The sequence below is a fragment of the Crocodylus siamensis genome, chromosome 3, assembly GCF_052110815.1.
Source record: "Crocodylus siamensis isolate JL-2025a chromosome 3, ASM5211081v1, whole genome shotgun sequence".
NCBI lineage: Eukaryota > Metazoa > Chordata > Crocodylia > Crocodylidae > Crocodylus > Crocodylus siamensis.
The window spans coordinates 148,269,362-148,290,502 of record NC_143397.1 but is presented as its reverse complement, the minus strand read 5'-3'; the positions used below and the strand labels follow the sequence as shown (position 1 = coordinate 148,290,502).

Here is a 21,141-nt window from a genome sequence, read left to right as displayed (position 1 = left end):
CTTTTAGCACCCTTGTACCCCAGCCAGCCCCTCTATCGCCTGACACTGCCACCCGGAGCCCAGGGCAGAGAAGGGCAGGAGTGGCCCTGGTGCAAACTGCTCTGCCCCAGCTCAAATTGCTGCTGTCTTGGGCACATGTGTAGATGTTGCGCCTGGGAGTGTTTTACTTCAGCTGAAACTGCTTCAGAGTTTACTGCTTCAAATTAATTGCACGTGTAGATGCACCCAAAGATATTAAATACAAAGCATGCATACATTTTACTGTTGCTGTTTGCTGTTGTGATAAAGGCCACGTTTCTCTTGTTTTTATGCATTCAAGCAAAAGTTTCTAGACAGGTCTGCATAGCAGCTTTTGGCTCCCAAATTTTGCCCTCCCTACATGTGCAAAGGTTTCATAGACATCAGTGCTAAATTTATACATCTGAGAACTTAAGTTCCCCTATGCATACCAAGAGTAGAATTTCACCCTTATCTATACACTCTTCTGATTTTTACGTGTCATATTAGCACAGAACTATGCAAAACAGTGTCCTGTTCTTACCTTTACTCTCTTATATCGCCCATGCTCCAATAGTTATTGATATTTGTTTAACAAATACATTTTTTTGTCTAAAGGACTGCATGAATGATTTCACTATTAAAATGGTATAATAGAAACACTAAGTAACCCAAGTAGCTAAACAGCTTCATGATCCTGGAATATTCCTTTGTTATTACTTTCCATGTGAAAAAAAAAAAAGGAATGATACATTATGAGCAACCAGTAAATGGGTATAAACATATAGAAAGTAAATGGCATAAAATCCCAGCAAACTTTTAAAAATTACACCAAGTACTGTAGTAAACTAAGAAACACGAATTGAATGGCTATCTATGAGTTAATATGGTATATATTTGGATCTTAATGTTAGAAGGCCCAGTTTACTTTTCCTGCAGAGGAAGATACTGACCAAACTTCCAGACCCGATGTTGCAGGTAGAAAACCCACCAATGTCAGTTTTGCTAGCTAAATCTGTTACACTCTCTCAAATCTTGAGTATTCTTTTAATCTCTTTTCCTTCATTTGCTTTGGTGAGCCCTACATCATTCCTTGTGGTGCTTTTTCCAGTATTGAATGTAAAACATTCCCTACATATATTTTTAACAAGTTTATAATATCTTTGCAGTCCAATTCACCAGACGACATTTTTGAAAATGGGATGACATCCACCGAGAAGAGACCCCTCTCTTTCACTTTTGGTGATATGCCCTATGAAGATGGAGTTCCCCCAGCCAACTTGGATGCTTCCTCAGCCACTGTTAGTTCCAGTCCTGAAATTACTACAGAGCGCAGTGCTCACAAATCCTTAAACTCAATCCTAGACAGTACTAGTACAAACTCATCCATGGACTCCACACCTGAGTCAAAAGACTTCAAATCACAGCTAGAGCACACACCAGTAAATGAAGACAAGAAATTTTCAAGAGCTGCTTCTGAAGGTTGCCAAAAGATTTCAGGTCCTGGAAACGATGCCCTCTTCATAGATACTAGTGTCCCTGTGTCTCTTCTCCAGGATACAGATGAAGTGTCAGAGCTAAAACCTGTGGAACTGGACACGTATGAAGGCAACATCACTAAACAGCTGGTAAAAAGTCTTACCTCAGTGGAGGTTCCAGTGACACCTGAAAGGCTGCAGTGTGAGGGATCAATAAGTGGGGAATCAGAAGGATATAAGTCTTACTTAGATGGAAGCATAGAAGAAGCCTTGCAAGGGCTTCTTCTAGTACTTGACCCACATAAAGAGCAGTATAAGGAATTTCAGGACCTGGACCAAGAAGTGATGCATCTAGATGACATCCTAAAAGTGAGTACCTTTTCAGAAAGTACCTCCCTCAAAAAAATCTGAATGCATATCATATAAATATGATACAAGAAGTCAGAATGAATATTCTAAACATCAAAGTATGGATTGTTCTGACTGCTGGTAACATTCCTAAGAATCAACTGATTTTTTCCAATGATGCATCAGCTTCACCTTGGAATGACACATTTTTAAGCTATTTCCTGTTACTCTTGAGCTATTTGTGCTTTACTCTAATTGAGAGGAATAGAGGAAAACAGGGGATTACCATATCAGTGAATAGTTTTCTCTGCTGCAGAAACTTTATCGTCTGCATTATGCAAGAAGGCAGATCATAGCAGTCCATTTTGCTCCTAAAAACTGATGTGCCATATCTGTACCAAGCTATTTTCATTCAAAAAAATTAGCAATCTGTGCCAATTTCTACTATCTGACAAATTGAAGCCATAACTATAGTTTCTGGAATGCCTAGGTGAGTTAGGTGCACCAAGTGCATCAAATGTCACTTGGACTTTTGCTCTTAAGTCACATACACTCTTTGAAAACCCTCTTCTTCAGGGCAACTAAATATTGAGCCCTGTGATTTAGTCCGGGACAGACCACGTGTGTGATGAAAGGTAGAAACGAGGAAAAGTGCTTTTGCATGTATGACACAACAAAGTGCATTAACCCTGGATTCTTTTCACAACCACTCACCATGACTCCCCATTTTCTCCATAAATAAAAAAACAAAACATGATTCTGTATCATGAGAACAGTGTCACCTGGGAAGAACTCATTTCAAATGGTTCATATTCATATGCAAGGTAGCATTTTACAATGATTTGAGATGTGTAGACACAGTCATGTAATTTAAGAATGTGCCCAAGGAAAGGAAAGTAATTCTCCTTTTGCTTTACCATTTTTAACATCTGTGTTTCCATTGGCATTTGCAGCTACATAACACTTTTCCTAGTTAAGTGCTTTTTCCACAACCAGACCCTCCTCAACTCTGCTCCATGAACTAGCTCTGAAGTGGAAATATGCATGAGAAACTACAAGTGTCGTTTAGTTTTGAACTTCCCAGCTGCCTTCACTACTTGTGCAGCTCTTAGCGCAGGGGGACAAGGGAAAGCACTCATCTTCTCTCTAGCAAATGTGTCATGCTAAGGAACAGAGGGAGGGATTCGTGTGCAGGTGGAATACTTGGATACTTGAGATGACTACTCCTTCAAGGATACTTTTGTTCCACCATTCAGCCTGTTTGCTTGTGAACCAAGACTAACGTGTCCCTAATTGTGGTACTGGAAGTCATGTGCAGAAGGGCTGAAAACAGAAGGTAGCTCTAGCTGAAGAAAGCTTCTCTTGACTATGCCAGTGGGCAAAGAAAGTTGGCAGCATGGCTGCTATGCTTTGCATTTGTGCAGGAAACTGGGAAGCTGCTTTTCTGGCCCCTAACAAAACCACAGATAAAAACAGAAATTAAATGAAAAGCTGAATGCTACTTACCTATCTCACAGGGGTGTTGTGAGGATTGTCTGATCAGTCAATGCTTGTACAGTAATTTGAAGATGTAAAACCATGTAAATGTTAAAGTGTTAATGTTATGTAGGTAGATTAGAAGCAAAACTCCAAGCCATCCCAATTCTCATTGGGAATTGGATCTGCACTTTATAGCTAGCCCATCTTTCATCTCAGCCAAATCAGACCTCTGAATCAGAATGCCAACTTTTGGGAGGTTCAGGTCTGGAAGCACACGCTATGGTATAAGGCCATCTCTGATTATATGATTAAGTAAAGTTAAGACTGTAAAAGAAATGCTAAACAAACTGCTGGAGCTGACCCTAGGATGTCGCCTTAGGCTGCGATCCTGGAAAATGAAGCTCAAAAGCAAACCTCTGTGCCTATACAGAGCCCCACTGGCTGGGTCTCTCCAGAGGGCAGAAAGTCTGCCTGCCTGGAGATATCTAACTGTAGCTGTGCAGCTTTGATCAAGCTTCCTCTCTGTTATTCCAGGTTTCTCAGTCAGTTCCTTTCTATTGGTAAGGAAGGGTGGTTCCCCTCCAGCTGAGTTGTAAAGTTGTCTCTTCTGTAATTAGAAACCTCTTTGACGATGTATGGCTGATCTCTACTAAAATACAGTATCCTGTGCTTTTAAAGAACCATGAAAGTTGATGGGGTCATTTTTCCATCTCATTCTTCTGATCCTGTACTGTGATCTGTGGAAAGGGACCAAATCCATTGCTGATTCAACTCTACTGGAAGTACATCAGAAATGAATTTTGGCCCAGTACAGCTCAACTAAATCTCTGTAACCAAGCTTCTGTACCTAGATTACCCTGTGAAATGTGCCTTATATTTTCAGCATCCCATATGTTAACAGACTGATCTCTTAAAAAGTCACTGAAGTCTATGTCACTGAGTTTTAAGTTATACATTTGTCACTTTGATAGCAGACAGTTAATATTAGATTCAATACTCTTCTCTTGGTATCTGGATTTTTTTCAGTTCTCAGGCTTTCACTGTATGTCGTATGAATATGAAGGTTTGAAATGAATATAAAAGCACCCAATAAAATGATCTTATACAAATAAAAAATAGAGCTTGAATGTTTTAAGTTGATCCATTTTTTTCTGCAGTCAGTAATATTCTTGGTTTTCATTGGTGCGTTCTGCCTTTGCAGTGCAAGCCAGCAGTAGACCGGAGCAGGTCCTCCACTTTAAGTCTAACAGTTGAAAGTGCTTTAGAAAGCTTTGATTTCCTGAACACCTCTGACTTTGATGATGAGGATGGTGGAGGTGATGAGGGTTGTAATGGTGAAGGAGGTGCTGACTCAGTATTTTCAGACACTGAGACTGAGAAGACTAGGTAAGTCCGCAGCAATTGCCAGATTGCGTGTCTCAAGTCAAGCTGCTACACTAGTTCTCTCTCACTAACATTGGATCCTGGTGCACTCGTTACTCAAGGAAGATGAAGCTAAACCTTTAAGGAGACTACAGATTAGCAGTTTTGACCGTGGTTACTACACACCAAATTCTCAAATTCCCAGAGAATTTTTTTTGTTCAAATATCTACAGTCTCTCCCCCACCAAAAAAAGAGAAGGCTAAATTGACTAACTGGATATCAATGCCTACAGAGCCTCTTCCTTGACATAGGTTTGGACCTGGTGTTCTTCGATTCAGGTGTAATAACTAATTCCTTTGTGGTTTTCTTCTCCCCCTGTCTCTTCTCTCTAGCCCAGTGAGTCTTTGCAGTGGATTAAACTTGTCAGTAACAGTAACACAGGGCCAGATTTAAGCAGCATGGTGTAGGTTTCCTTTGGAATGTAAGAGTGATGGCTGGTACTTTGTCCATGGCCCTGTGTGTGGTGTGCCCTTCTTTCATCACTTCTGTGTATGTGAGAAAACAATTCATCATGTTTGTCTTGTAGCCGGTTGTTTTCACATCACCTGTGGCAGCTGACTGTGTTTTATCATTCAATCCTTGTGCGTACATCTGGGAGAGGCAAAATGAGGCCAAATAAACCATATACACAAATAATATGGTTGAAAAGAAGCGATCAGTACAGGCAGAATCTCCTAAGGAGGGAGTCTATTGTCCTCATCATCTTATGGGTCACCTAAAAGAATTTCAAGTATAAGAAACTAATTGTTCTGGCAATAAAACTACCACCTAACTGCACGTTCCTTCCCTTCCCTCCAAAAACATATAACTTGTTGTGGGGAGGTAGGAAGGGGAATCCTAGAACGATTATGTTGCTTGCTAAATTAGGTATTATTGACTCTATCCTGCTTCTTTTGAGGTAAATGACATAACTATATTGACTTCTCTCAGTGAACATGATCAGGCTCTGCATAAACAGCAAATATTTAAGTTAAACAAAGGTTAATTTAAACAAAGGTTTCATTTTTCCCTTGATGAGGACTATGAAATTCAGCCTAAATGCCAGTTTCTGATTTTAGATACGCAAGTGTGCACATCAGTGTGTATTCTGTAGCATCCAACTTGAAGACAGCAGGTGCTGTAATTTGAGTACACATTGCAATAGCTGCCTGCATATTTGAGATTAGAACTGGGCTCTGCCTTCACAACTGTGAGAGAATATGGTTGAAAGCACAAGAAACTGAAAATAATGATTTAAACACAGTGATAATAGCTTTATGCTGTCATAAAAGATGTGATGAACTGTTTTGAGTTATACACACCATGCCCAAAACAGCATATGGAAACATCATGTCTCTTACTCCAGCACCAGTTCTAGTTTGCTCCTTGGCTGGCAATTAAATCTGGTGCCAGAAACACACTGACAGATTAGTTCTTAATGGCTTAACTTTTGAGAGCTCACAAAATTTTAAAGCAGTTTAATCCAGAACAGTTTAGTAACAATGCTGCCAACAGATGGAAAAAAATAACAAGTGCTAATGAGGGCATATTTCAGAGACTTCATGGTGAGTTCGCCACAAAAGATGTATTGTTCTGGAGAAAGAAGTGGACCACTGTGGAAGCAATTTGTCTTTTAAATGTGTACAATCATTCCGCATTTGCTACACAATGTTACTACCAATTTGAGATATGATGTATTCATTAAAAGGTTTCTGGCCTATCAATTGTTGCTTGTTACAGATCACTGCTTTCTGCAATTTTTGTGCTTGATGTTAGTCACCTTGAGCTAACCATGTGCTTTGTCTGCATAAGGAGGATAAAAACCCAGCAACTCCTCACTCACCTTCCTGCATTAACAGTTACAGGACAGAACACCCAGAAGCCAGAGGGCATCTTAGTGAAGCTTTGACAGAAGACACGGGAGTTGGTACCAGTGTAGCTGGAAGCCCTCTTCCATTGACCACAGGGAATGAGAGTCTTGATGTAACCGTAGTTAAGCATTTGCAATATTGCACACAGCTTGTTCAGGTACAACTGCTCTTTGGGTTTTATTTTTCTTTAAACTATTCCTAAGAAGCATGCGTGTCTGTCACTTACAGACCATTTTGAACTCGCTTGCAAATTAAGCACTCATAAAATGAGGGAGTGGTAGCAATGAACTGAGTCAAGCCTGTCAGGAACCAGGAAAGCCCCTCCAAGTGTATTTCCAATCATGCCAAGCCTGCAAAACATCTTATTCCACTCCTAGCCCTTTTGCCAGCAGAATGCCAGGCAAACCAAAGTAAGGCAGTCAGCTACTAGCAGCCACTAAGGACAAATACTGAACCTATCCAGCACACCTTCACTGAGACCCAAAACCTAACAGTGCTCCATGTTTGAAGCTCCACTGACCTCAGCTGGAATTCACACACAAGGCAGCCACAAGACCCAGGTCATCTTATGAACTCAGATTTTTTTGTGGTAAAATGAAAAGCCCACTGACTTACCATTCACACTAGCTAAATCCCAGACCACTGCCAGCCAAGAAAATCACTGGCAACCAAGTATCCGTGATGCTGAAAAGTCCAGGGGTGTTGTGTGTGTGAAATAATTCAGATTTTATGTGATAGGCAGGGATGCCATGTGAAATGTTACATTTGTTTTATGCTCTGGGCACCAACACCACAGAACATACTGCATTGCACCAGAGTCAGTCAATGAATCAGTCCGAGAAATCAAACAAGCAGCATCTGTCAGCACTGACTCATATGCCTTCAGGGTATGTATACAAGTGCTCTGTGCATATTTTACATCACTGAAATTTAGAGCATTTTTATAGCACTATAAAGTTACAGCGCTCTTAAACATGACAGAAGTACAGTGGTGTGGGGGGCTCTGAACCCCCCTGCACTTTCCAGGCTAGGAGGCGCTCTGCAGCCTCTTAGGGCTTTTTCACTAGTCAGGAATTTGACCAGTATACAGAAGTTATTTAAAGCACTGCAGGTTGCTAAAGTGCTGTAAAATACAGGCAGTCCTTGACTTATAATGGTTTGAGTTACAACATTCAGAAATTGACACCCTGTTTCAACTTCATGACGTCAGTTTCAACTTACAACGCTTGATCCGATGCGATGCAATGCCATGCCAGCGAACAAGTTCGCTGCATTGCTCATGTCCCTGGAGAACACCTGTCCAAACTTCCTTGGACACTTTCTTTAAGAAAGCAGACAAGACTCCAGCAAAACCTGCAGCCAAGGCTCCTGAGAAGACCCCAGCCAAGAACCCTTCAAAAAATCCAACCAAGAGCCCTTCAAAAAGTCCAGCAAAGTCGCCTCAAAGAAGTCCTTTCAAATCAACATGATTGTTATTTACAATATAAATACATTCATGTAGCTATATTACTCATGTATAATTGATCAAATACAAAATTCTGGGGTATTTTAGGTGAAAATAGGGTATTGGGCCTTGGTTCAGGAACCAATCCCCCATTTATAACATTGTTTCTTATGAGAAAATTGGTTCTGAGTTACAACGTTTCAACTTAATTGGTTCCTAAAAACTGCATCTTATGTCGTAAGTCCGAGGACTGCCTGTACAGCACTTCAAATTTAATATTTCATTTAACAAGGGTTAAAATTGTTAAATTTAAAGCACTGTACCCATTTTTTAAATGCTGTAAAGCCCTGTTAAGTCACGGCAATAAAGTGCTTTAAATACTGGAAAAAAGCAACTTTTTTTGGTGACATGCTCTCAGTGACATGCTCAGTCACTGAGTCCCAGTCACTGTAATGTATCACAGGATTTTGTCTCTCAGAGAATCCATAACTCATTTATAGAGCAGTGCTTTCCTGTCATTTCAAAACATTTTAGAGCCTCTTTCTTGCATTTTGCTCTTTGGTCTCATACCATTAACATACATTTCCAAGATCCCACAGAAACAATGGAAAGCAAGTCCTGATTCCAGCATCTGGAGTGATGATGCTCAAATCCCTACCAAGTAGAGGTAGAGTAAGGAAGGTATTTAGGGCTCAGTACAGGAGTGATTGTATTAATGTGTAGTGGAGATCAGATTAATGTTCCTTTTTGGCTTTCAGATCCATAGATTTTGATCATCTATAGCCATGCATACACGGCGAACTTGCCGTACTAGGCAGCAGTGCCCTCAGGCACACTGCACTGCTTCCTGCAGCTTGCTCCCTGAGCTGGAAACAACACCATGAGGCACTGCAGGCATGGAAACAGGCTAAGTGGCTGTGTGACTCAGCAGTGCTAGTTAGCTTGCCTACTGTGCAGGTTTTTCGCTGCTGCTTCGAGTTTGGTAGGTTGCTGCACTTGAGGGCACAGCTGTCTGGCATAGGAAGCTTACCCTGTAGATAAGGCCTTTATGAAAAGCAAGGTGCCTAAATTAGCACTTCTTTATTTAAATGATTACTCTGGTCTCTGGTTCTAGATTTAGGCATTTAATGTAGGCATCAGGCACAAAAATTGGCCCATAGATGATAAGCCAGGTCATAGATAAGAAACAAAAGAACATCCGATATTAAGGAGGCATGGTTCAATGAATTTATCAGTACATTTGCTCAACTAGATGGATTCAGATCAGAGGATTTCAGCAAGATGAAAATTCTTCAGAGTGTTGTAGTTCAGTAACACCATCCCATGCTTTTTTTTTTTTTGCTGCTTTTAGCAAATTGTGTTCTCCAGTAAAGCTCCATTCATAGCAAGAAGCCTCCTGGACAAGCTGTCCAGGCAGATCCTTGTGATGGAGAACATAGCAGAGATCAGTAGCGAAAATCTGGGAAACATCAACTCCATCACTGAAGGTAAGAAGCAATATAGAGGTTTGTGGTTTGAGATTGGAGCTTTGCATACAGGTGTATGCACATGTGCAAGTAAGTCACCCTAAAGAGTCATTTGGCAGTACAGTAAATTCCAGTGTAGACTGACAAACTTGCTAACAGACACTGCAACCACAAGGAACTACATGGGTATGAATAGCTATCCATCTATCTATAGATAATATCAATCAAGATGTCCAGAGAGCTTACCATAAGCTGGGGTACGATACTGAGGAAGATGCATTTCTTTTCCTCTGCTCCCTCTCTCTCCCCACACCAACACACACAAGCAAATGGCTGCAGTGATCAAGAACCCAGTCAAAGGAGCAAAGTATGGCATCGTTTCCCCACCTCTATCTTGAGAGAGTTAAACTCTTTAGCAGATCTCTGGGTTATAGTATCAGAGGCATGACACAAGCTCTGAAACATTTGCTTGAAGTTTGCTCTCAATTATTATGGAATAACAGCAGATTTATCATATCTTCAACATATTTTACATCCATTTATTCATTTCACAAGACCCTTGTACTACAGGCGATTTGAGTATGATTTTATGGATCAGGAAAAATCAGCCAGCAATCAAGTGACTTGCCCACGGCCAAAGGCTATGCCAGATCAAAGATTCAAATTCAGGAGTACCTAACACCCAAGTCCTATGTTACGACTGGAACTTTGCTTTCCTCTGGGACTTAATGGCAATTAAATAACTATTATCCAGTTTCAAGTACCAGATTAGTGAGTTTGCTTTTGATATCATTTGGATTTTTGGTCTGAGAAGTAAGAGCAGCACATTATGATCTTAAGCAGTTGGCAACTCCTGCATACTGGGCACATTTACACGTGCATTTAAGCACAGCTAAATTTAATGTGCATTAGCTTAATGCGCATTAAGCGGGTTTAGGCACATGTCTATACTGCAGGTGTTAAAGCTCATTAATGCTGTGTGTGGACTGATGTGGGACTAAAGTTAATCCTGAGTCAGTCAACACACACCGCATTAATGCGCTTTAATGCATCTACACATTTGCTAATGCACTTTAACTATTCAAACCTAAATTTGACATTTTTAATGCGGATTAAAGGTGTGCACATGTAGACATGCATCCTTAACGTGCATTAACTTAGGCTAATGCACACTAAATCAGTACATGTAGATGCTCCCATTGTGAGGTTGATGATATGGGGAAACCTAGAGAGAGGTAGTGAGCCATGTTAGTCTGAAGTCATGCAGAATGCAGGGTAGATTTGTATCATAGACTAACTACATCTGAGATGTATAGCAGAAGTTTTTATAAGCAGTGAACTTACTTCATCAAATGCTGTTTGAGGGGGAACTTACTCAGTCATCATGGCTACCAGTGAGATGGGATGTTTTAAACATTCCTCTACCTTTCTCTTTTTTCCACAGCAGCATTACAATATCATTCTGTGCTTTTATTCATCTGTTTTGCTTTTCCTCTCTAGCAATTCCAGAATTTCATAACAAGCTATCCTTGCTGTCCTTCTGGACTAAATGCACTGGTCCCATAGGGTTGTATCATACCTCCGCTGATAAGATGATAAAACAGTTGGATATCAATTTTGCTACTGCTGTGAATGAAGAGTGCCCAGGACTTGCAGAAACAGGTATAGTCTGCCAAAACTAAGTCTCCGAACAACTCAAGGTCAATCCTGTAGAATCACTTTTTGCAATGGGCATTTGTAAATGTCCATCCTCTGAAGCTGTGTTTTGCTCTCCCCCTGTTACACTTCAGGTCCCAGGAAGTTGGCTGGGCTGTAGTACAAACATCTTATCTCAGTGAATGCCTTAAATGTGAAATTTGAAAGAAAAAAAAAGGTTCAAAATATTGAATCTAAAAAATGAATGGGTTTAGAGCCATGGTTTTCAAACTTCCTAAAGTCACAGAATCCTTTCATAATCACTTCTGCTGCTGAGGACCCCTACCTCTACCTTAAAGACTGATGAAAAGCCAGGCAACCTGGTCCCACAGTGGAGATACACTACTTTCAACCTGCTCTACCATTACCCCCAGCCTCTGTGCAAAACCCCAATGACTTACTTTGGAGTCTAGAATACATTAGACCAACCTCTGCCCAAAATGTCTCTCTCTGATCAGCACTGCAAATCTCCCGAGTAGCATGGCTCTTTCTGTCGCCTGTCCTGCCGTTGAGATGTTCACTGAGGTCAGCAGAAGCTCTGCACATGAACATCAAATAGACAAAGCCATATCCTGCCCCTGGGTGACCTCATTGACTATTGCTATACTACAGAGGTGTAAGCAGGACACAGCACTTGGTTCTTTGATCACTGAGGCTATATGTCAGCTGAAGAAGAGAGAAAGGCACTACACTGGACTTGAGAGACCTGGGTTCAATTCCCAGCTTTGCCACAGACATAACTGTGCCCTAGAACAGTGTTTCTCAACCCATGGTTGCCAGAAAATATTGAAGGCTCATGAACAAACTTTAAAAAAGGATTCTTCTTTAAAGGGGGAAACTGTGGCTTTCCACTTGCAGGCTGACAGAGTTCCAGCCTGCAAGGAGCTCCTGGGGGCCCCTCACACCCCACCCCACCTCATCCACACACCTACCTCCAAAAAATAGCAGGGCTGGGGCCTGGAGGGTGGGGAGCAGAACGTCAGGGTCAGAGGGGAACTCAGTCAGTACTGGCCATCAGTGTTTACAAATGGGTCCTGGTACAAAAAAGGTTGAGTACCACTGGTCTAGAACAACCCATAGACTCTGCCTGATGTTTGTCACCTGGCTGCAGGTCTTTCCTACCTTATATGATTGGTGATGAAAGAATCAATGATCATAAGGAGCTCAAATATAGTGGTCAGGCCCAGACGGGAAAAGGAAGTTTTGCTCTTAGAGGATGTTAGAAATCTTGGAAGGTGTCTGGTTTTGGGAGGGAAAAAAGCGAGTTCAATACACCAAAGGAAAGTAGAAGTTAACTGCAGTGCTCTGTCTGCCTGAAGTTTTGTTCTTGTTAACACATCTTTGATAATACTGTTTTGTCTTTTCTGCTGAACGTAGTATTTAGAACCCTGGTGTCTCAGATCCTGGACCGAACAGAACCAATCCTCCCCTCCAGCCTGCCGTCAGAAATTATAACCGTCTTTCAGTATTACCATTATTTTACCAGCAACAGTGCTAATGACCTGGGAAGCTATTTGCTACAGCTTGCAAAAGAAGGTAGAATACTGTATCTTATGTCTGGTTGCTAAGAGAAAAATACATCAATGTCCTTTGGAGCAGAGCACAGAACAGTTTAGGTCTTAGGCTGGTTTTCCAGAAAGACAGGGAATGAAAAGAAGCAAGTGTGTTGGATGTTGAATGTGACTGACTGAATAGATGAAGGAAAATGGCTCAGGCAGGTACATTAGCAGTGGCTGTCAGTGGAAACTGTTGACATAAAGCTAGATAGGAAAAACTTGCACTAAGATGGGAATCAACAGACAATAAAGGAGAAGAGCTGCCTCAAAGCAAGGTAAAACAATGCCTTCCTTTCCACTGGTCTCTGGAGAAGGTTGCACAGGAGACTCTAATCGCAAGAGCCTGGCTGAAGCCAGTGCGCTTAGACTTTTGCCCTCAGGAACAAAAAAAGCAGCAATCTTATAACATGTCTAGGCCCATACATTGTCAGTATGCAGTATTATCCAATATCAATATCCAGTACATGCTCTATTCAAGAGTCCCACCAAGTTAGAAATGGAAAGTGCCAAAGGAAAATACACACATTGAAATCAAGTAGTTCATCTGCCTAGTATGCTTAGTTTTACTTGCTTGAATAAAAGCAACTCCAAACTTCTGAAATGTTCCAGCTGCAGTTGATGACCAGGCTCCCACCTCAGGAATGGCAATAAGATCCCCAACATCCCATGTCACACATCCCTCATGAACCCATGTCTGTTCCTGGAAACTGCTTCTTGGGAGGCCAGACACTACCCAAATGGTATATGCAATGCTGGCATATACCAAAGCAGGAAGTTTTGCCCCTAACCTTTGGGCCAGTAAGCAGGGACAGTTACTGTAAGTGGGAAGACACAGCATAAACTATAAGGAAGATAAATGAGCAAAAAAAGAATATTGACATTTCTTTCCTGTGCATTCTAGCTGCAGTGGTTCAGATGCTACAGTCGTTAAAAAATGGAAAACTGAAGCAAAATATTGCTGAAATAACCTCTAGCAACCTTCCACCTCAGCAGGAAGTGCTAAGGGCTTTGGCTTTACTTCTGATTGAAAACAAAAATGAAATCAGTGAGGCTGTGACACTGCTCCTGTCAACTACAGCAGAAAACAGGCACTTCAGAGAGAAGGTGAGTGACAGCCCTTACCTAATAGTGAAAACCACTTATGGTATCAGGGACTTATATAAGCCTGTTCACTTCTCTGTCTGTAGGTCTTTAATGGCCATGTAGGCAAAATAACTCCACAAAGTTTCATAGATTCATAGATTGTAGAGTTGGAAGGGACCCAATGGATCATCATGTCCAACCCCCTGCCCCTGGCAGGAAAGAGGGCCGAGGTCAGATGACCCCAGCCAGGTGATTGTCAAGCCTCTTCTTGAAAACCTCCAAGTTGGTTGACAGCACCACCTCTCTTGGAAGCCCATTCCAGACTCTGGCCACCCTTATTGTAAAAAAAAGTCTTTCTAAAGTCTAACCTAAATCTACTCTCCACTAGTTTGCACTCATTATTACTAGTTACTCCCTGAGGCACGCTGGGAAACAGCACATCCCCTGCTTCCATTGCCTATATATCTCTTTCTTTGGCCCCAGTCTTTCCTGAAGCTCCCTGTTCAGCCAAGGGGACTTTTTTATCCCCTTAGCCCCTTTTCTGCATAAGGGGATAGACTCCTTTTGTGCTAGAAGGATCACTCCCTTGAGAAACTTCCAATCCCTCAGACCCCCATTAGCCTAGTGCTATTGAGTTCGGCCACCTCACTAACTAGATTCCTAAGTTTAGTAAAGTTGGCCCTTCTGAAGTCTAAAACTCTAGTATCGCTGGATATTTTTGTTACCCTTCATTGGATAGTGAACACTACCAAGTGGTGATCACCATCACCCAGGTTACTGTGTACCCGCAGGTCCCCCACGAGATCAGCCCCTGTTGCTAGGACCAGATCTAGCAGGGTACTACCCCTGGTGGGACTGGACACTTCTGGGTTAGGTGGAGGTCCTGCACACAGTGCAAGAACCTCCTTGAGAGGCTTGTTTTGGCCGCCTGTTCCTCCCAGCTGATATCCAGGTAATTTAGGTCCCCCATGACCACTGCCTCCCTTGCTTGTATAGCACCTGAAAGCTGCTTGGAGAATACCTCGTCTAGCTCATCATCCTGGTGAGGAGGTCTGTAGTAGACCCCCACTACCAAGTCCTTCTCCCTTGGCCCCCCCCAGATCCTGACCCACAATGTCTCAGTATTCCCCTCCTCCACTCCTGCCTTGATGACGGAAGATGTGTACTGCTCCTTAACATACAGAGCTACACCCCCGCCTTTTCTCCCCACTCTGTATCATCTATATTACCTGTACCCCTCAATGCCTACCACCCAGTCATGCGTAGAATCCCACCATGTTTCAGTTAAGCCGACCAGGTCATACTGCGTGCTAACAAGCAGGAGAGTGAGTTCCTCCTGCTTGTTCCCCATACTCCTGGCATTTGTTAAAAAACTTTTTAGCCCCCCAGTGGGTGCTCTTGGTGTCCCTTTGCCTTGATGGTGCATGTTCCCCTTAGTACTTACCTGATTAGGTACGGTGCCTTGTTTGTGGCTTTTCAACCCTGGGTTCACATCAACCACCGTTGAGCCTAGTTTAAAGCTCTTTGGAGGAGATCAGCCAACCTGCAGGAGAAGTCTGTTATAGTCTGAAGAGGTGTACCAAATATTTCTGTAGTTGTTCAGTTCTGTTTCGAGAACAAATACCATGTTAATATTCTGGGCACCAACAGAAGTTGTTTAGCTGTTTGGTTTTGCATTGTATGCTCCTGCCATATACCATATATCAGAATTATATAGGGGGAATGAGGTGAGTTGTTTCTGGGGTTTATCTTCAATATACTCTTGCTAAACCATCACTCAAGCACTGCTACTGGGAAGAAGCTTGTGCAAAGAGAAGGGTGTAAAACTTTTAGCTTGGAAGGTGGTAAGATCTTAGCAGTCATCCTGATTCCTATAAGAGTGGAACTGCTGATGAGCAACCAAGAGCCAGCTTCACAGTTTTCAGTGAGAGGGATCAAAAGAATTTAGATCAAAGATGTGATTTTAAATAAAACATAAGATTTAAGATTAAGGCTTTGTAACTGCAACAGATAGGATTGCAGTAAACAAGTGAATTAAGAAAGCAGGAAAAAAGGGAGGGGGAGATGACTGACTTGTACCTGTACCTTGCACTTGTTTCCCTCTCCTCAATATCTCTGGCGCTCTCAGCCACTGCCCCATTGAAAGCTGACTGCCCCACTCTGAGAAGAGGGGTAGACTAGGAGGAGGAAAAATGCAGGAATGAAGAAGGTGGTAAGACAAAGGATACAACTACACTGTGGTGGCAGAATGCTTAGTTATGCTTTTGGGGAAATAAATTCCACCCATCAGTTCTTGCTTCAGTCCTAGAAATGAGATGGTGTTGATGTCCTGAGGTGGGGTGATGCCCTTGGCACCACACTTAGGACTCTGGGGTGTTCAAGTGATCTGGATTATACCCAGGGGACAGCGCTTCTGAGGTATAGACATATCCAAAAGTTCCAGGTGTCAAAATTAATCTCCTTTGTTCATCCTGTCTCCATTTCTCTTTCCCTTCCAGTTGCTCAGTATCCCTGTGCTATCTGTCCCCACCCTCTGCTTGAAATGAATGTCCCCTTCTCCTATTGCAAACTTGCTGAATTCATGTCTGGTTTGCAACATTGGTGCCTGTATGAAAGCACCCTGGAAATCATTGTGCAGCAGTCTGATGCTGAGATTTGCTGCTAACATTGACTACTGTTTGCTCAGCAGTAAAGGGCATCTCTCTACAAAGGAGCAGTAAATTCATGTAGCAGATGGGCTGGGTTTGTAGGAGTCACTTTCAATGCCTCTGCATTCTGGCTCAGTCTCAGGCAGGTGTTATGCAAAGTCATTACCATCTTAGAGCAGGGGTCAGCAACCTACTGTCCATGAGCAGGATCTGGCCTGTGAAGAGACTGGATCCAGCCCACAGCAGCTCATGGAATCAGCAGCACGCTCCAGGCAGAGCAGAAGAGGAGACATCCCAAGAGTCCTCATGCCTGCCTTTTTCTATGTATTCCCTTCACAGCATCTGCTGAGGACTGGGAGGGCTGAGCCTTCAGTAGGGAGCTGGATCATAAGCAGCAGCTTGGGGTAGGAAAAAGGTTGCCAATGCCTGTCCTAGAGGGTACACCTGGAGAAGAAGAATGCAGCTTGCTCTCCATGGCCCCTTTTGTAGGGACTGCCTTCCAGTTAATGGCAATTGCTTTAATGTGTGTGGGCCTTCCTGGGAGGCTGGACTCAGACCGCTAGCTTTTTCCACAAAAAATAGGAAAGGACTACAGCAACTGACCAGTGTTGGATTAGAGCCAACCTATCCTATTACTGGACTCGTAGCTATTCCATCCCTAGTAAATGACAATTTTGCTATTTCAGTTTTAGATTCACATTGTTAGGTATATCGGTTTTCTCCATTCAGAAGTACACAGCTGCATATGTGGCTTCCACTTTTCTGTTGCACACTACTGCAGACATCTTCATTACTGTTCTCTTCTCTCTGTTTTCCAGGCCTTGATGTATTATTGTGAAGCATTAACCCAGCCGAGTCTCCATCTCCAGAAGGCAGCTTGCATGGCACTGAAATGCCTCAAGGTAAAAACCAGGGAAATCATAGTTTCATAGTTGGTAGGGTCGGAAGGGACCTGAGCAGATCAAGTCCGACCCCCTGCCGCGGCAGGAAAGAGTACTGGGGTCAAACGACCCCATCAAGGTGTTCGTCTAGCCTCCTCTTAAAGACCCCCAGGGTAGGAGCCAGCACCACTTCTCCTGGAAGTTGGTTCCAGATCCTAGCCGCCCTGACAGTGAAGTAGTGCCTCCTGATATCTAGTCTGAATCAGCTGTGGTCCTGTACTTTACTCCCTCAGGGAAGTTTAAAAAAAATAAAATAAAAGATTCTTTTACAGTAGACCTGGCTGAGCAGAGATGCACAAACTACAAAGAGACAAACAGCAACCACAAGAGACTTATACAGCATTTGCTGCCACAATACCAGTGGTGTGTTGACAGACTCGTTAGAACGGTGGTTCTGAACTGGGGCATCATGGGGAAACAACTTGAAAAGCCCCCAAACCCTATCACTAAGATATCCCCAGGTACCAAAGCACCTCTGGAGCCTGACTCTACTACTGGGAGATTTTCCGGCCCCAACACTAGGTGAGGGGCCCCAAAATCTACCCCTTCTCCTACAAGCACGGACTGCCCCACCTGCCTGTGTCCTAAATAGAACTCCAAGAATCCCAATGATCTCAAGCAGAAAAACAGCTCTAAACTTTTCCTATTCTCTAATCCTAACCCCAGCTCAGGCTGATCTACCAGCCCCAGGCAAGAAACCCAGAACAGCCCAACTACAGCAACACCTGGTTAAGAACCCCTGATGTAGGCTGAGGCAGCACAACAGTGGCTCTCAACTGGGGCACTGCCAAATTCAAAATTTGGGGGAGGAATGCCCTAACTCTAAGAAGGCTGGGAACCACTACCATGGGCAACTGGTGCTGCCCTAGTCCCACCGACAGGGAGCGGCGGCCGATTGTTGTGATCGCTACAGCTGCTTCCGGGAGTTAGAATCTTGGTTTCTAAAGCAATCAGTTTCCATGATGGTACTAATTTGTTTTTATGCATCTATTTATTTGTGCTCTGATGCCAAGAAACCCTGTGTTACTGGTCTTAAAAGATACCCTCTGGTCATGTACACAAGGGCAGGGAAGGCACTGCCTGTCAGGAAGGCATTGTAACTTATGGTGCCCTACACAAAGCACCATGAGTTAGAGCACCATTGCACCCAAGAGGTGTTTGCCTTTTGGGGGAGGGGGGTGCTGTGCTCAGAGTCTGGCTGGACCAGCTCAGGCCTACGGATGGGGGTGCTCATGACTTTTCCCAGTCCCCAGACCATGGCTTTCCCCAGTCCTGCCCCTCCCCACCCCACTGCCAGCTGGCAACTGTCAGCAACAGCTGGAGAAGGAGAGGGGAAGAGAGAGCCCCACCCCCCCGTCATGTGTGCCCCCCCAACTACCCCTGCTGTGGTCTTGATGGGAGCAAAGCTGAGCCTGCATGGCAGGAGAGACTCCCTTCCCCACCCCTGTTCCCTGTCCAGGCAACTTGACAACAGCAGAGGGTGCTGTGCCTGGAACTGGGGTGGGGAAGGGAAACAGAGCACCCCCCACCCCCACTGCCTCAATGGCTCTCCACAGACAGGTGTTCTGTCTCCTCTCTCTGACAGCTCCAGTCCAGCTTACAAAGCCACATGGGATGAGGGCAGAATCGTGCAAAATTAACCCTCGCAAGGAACCTGTACGCAGGCACCAGTACACCTGTACTCTGCCTTTGAGAGCTGCTATCTGGTATTTCATCAGATGATGGTTAAGTTTTTGCATGATCAGCCATTTTGAAAGTGCTCTGCAGCCATCAACATTTGTTATATTACTGCTTTAGAGCACTTTCAGGGGTCTTGTCATGGAAAAAAATGTATCTTCTGTCAATGCCCTCTGTCTCCTACTAAGCAAAATAAACTATTAATCCAACCTGAATACATGAAAGGAAAAATAGTTGTATTCACAAACAAAAGTATAGCATACATACCCCAAAATAACCTCAGCTGACCTCTCTACCCACCTTTACCCAAGGTGCATCTGCTTGGCTGGGTTTTCCTGCTGTTCTTCTCTAGGGAGGAGATAAGAGGATTAGTCTAATGTGTCAGTTATGTTGTATAATAGACTCCTGGAAGGCACTCAGATACTATAGTGGTAAGGTAGTACAGGAACCTACAGAGAACAAACAATTATTTGAGGGAAAATGACATCAAATTAAAAAAAAAAACCCAAAAAACATAATCCCAGACTTTACGACCAAGTCTATACCACAGGTTTCTGTCAGTCGTACATGAGGCATGGCTCCTAAACAATATAGTTGTGCCAGTAACATAGATGCACCTATCCAAGTAAAATTCTGCCTCTACCGGCACTGAAACCTGATGGTGCAGTTCTTTTCCCTCTCTAGGTAAGGACACGCCACAGAGGCTACATTGCCAAAGCTGTGATATTACTGCTGTAGAACAAAGTTACTCCTTGTTCTATCTCCAAAAAGCTTACCAGCTGAGTTTGACTGAGTTGCACGAGTTGTCACAGCATAAGTATTTTGGTTAAAACATCAAACTCTACCCCGCACCCTCACACACACTCCTAACCTATACAGCTTTCCAGCAAAAACCCTAAAGTAGGCAAAAAAATTATTGTGCTGGTATAGCTTTTTTCTATTCAGGGAAGTATTCAAACAGAAATCAGTGTGCCTGTGTGTGTAGAATGGGAAGAGGGATGTGGAGAAGATAATGTATATATAACCACAAAAGAATGTGGAATGAAAACACAGGATAACTGGTAAGGTTAATGCAGCTTCTTTTTATGTTTTCTAGGCTACTGAAAGTATTAAAATGCTAACCACACTCTGCCAGTCTGAGGATGAAGAGATCAGAAAAATAGCATCCGAAACTCTGCTCTCTCTTGGTGAGTTGCCTGCTCTCTATTTTTTAAAATTGTCTTACAAAGTGTCCATTATGGGTACCCAAGAAGATGCACAAAATTTAAGACAATAAATCACAATAGAACTGAACCAAGACTCTCCAACAACTAATACAGTAAAATAACCCAATAAAAAGGACCAAAGAGAAGAAAAAAAAAAAATCCCACAAAACTGGGATGGAGAGAAAAGAATATAAAAATGATTGAGAATGAGTTGGCCCAAGCAGAAATCCCTTGATGCCGACCTGGACACAAATACTAAACATTCTATAAACTATTCCATTACTTGGAGCAAAATGTTAGCCAAGACTCGTTAGTGGAAAAGAATACATTATGTGACCCTATTCAATTCCCAAAGGCACACTTGAGACATTAGGCCAAATGCTATATTCATGTTCAAAGAAATTACACATGAAAAACAAATGCTAGCAAAACACAGAAAAAATACTGCTTGCTCTTATTTCTTTCATAGGCAAACCTCTCGGTGGCACACAGACTGCTTAGCAATACAGCTGTACAAACAGCAGCACGTGATCACAAACCACACCTGGTTCAATTTTGCAGCAAAGACTCCATCCTATCTGTAACCCCGTACATGTTTTAAAGTGATTAAAAAACAAACAATAAATTCATAAACCTTAGTATAGATCTGCTCTCAGAGTCAAGAAACACTTTTAATTTACCAAATCTGCCCCTGCCCTATCTGTTTTAAGTACCCTTTTCTAAGCTCTAGATCAGGAGTGGGCAATTACTTTATTTGGGCTTGAAAGCCACTTTGGGAGTTTTGGTGAGCTGTTGAGGGCCAGGTCAACACAGCCCGCCTCTGCCCCTCAAACAGCTCACCAAAACTCCCT

The 21,141-nt window shown here is 42.9% G+C and overlaps 1 protein-coding gene across 1 annotated transcript in view; it reads left to right on the top strand.

Moving 5' to 3' along the window:
* The window catches only part of RIPOR2 (RHO family interacting cell polarization regulator 2), a 91,248-nt gene that overhangs the window by 67,293 nt on the left and 2,814 nt on the right, over nt 1-21,141 (top strand). Inside the window, exons 13-21 of the mRNA XM_090039498.1 lie at nt 1,167-1,844; nt 4,504-4,688; nt 6,564-6,732; nt 9,371-9,506; nt 10,986-11,147; nt 12,558-12,716; nt 13,638-13,840; nt 17,286-17,369; nt 20,182-20,272. Of these exons, the coding sequence (XP_089895624.1) occupies nt 1,167-1,844; nt 4,504-4,688; nt 6,564-6,732; nt 9,371-9,506; nt 10,986-11,147; nt 12,558-12,716; nt 13,638-13,840; nt 17,286-17,369; nt 20,182-20,272 (1,867 nt within the window). The remainder of the gene's footprint in view (nt 1-1,166; nt 1,845-4,503; nt 4,689-6,563; nt 6,733-9,370; nt 9,507-10,985; nt 11,148-12,557; nt 12,717-13,637; nt 13,841-17,285; nt 17,370-20,181; nt 20,273-21,141) is intronic.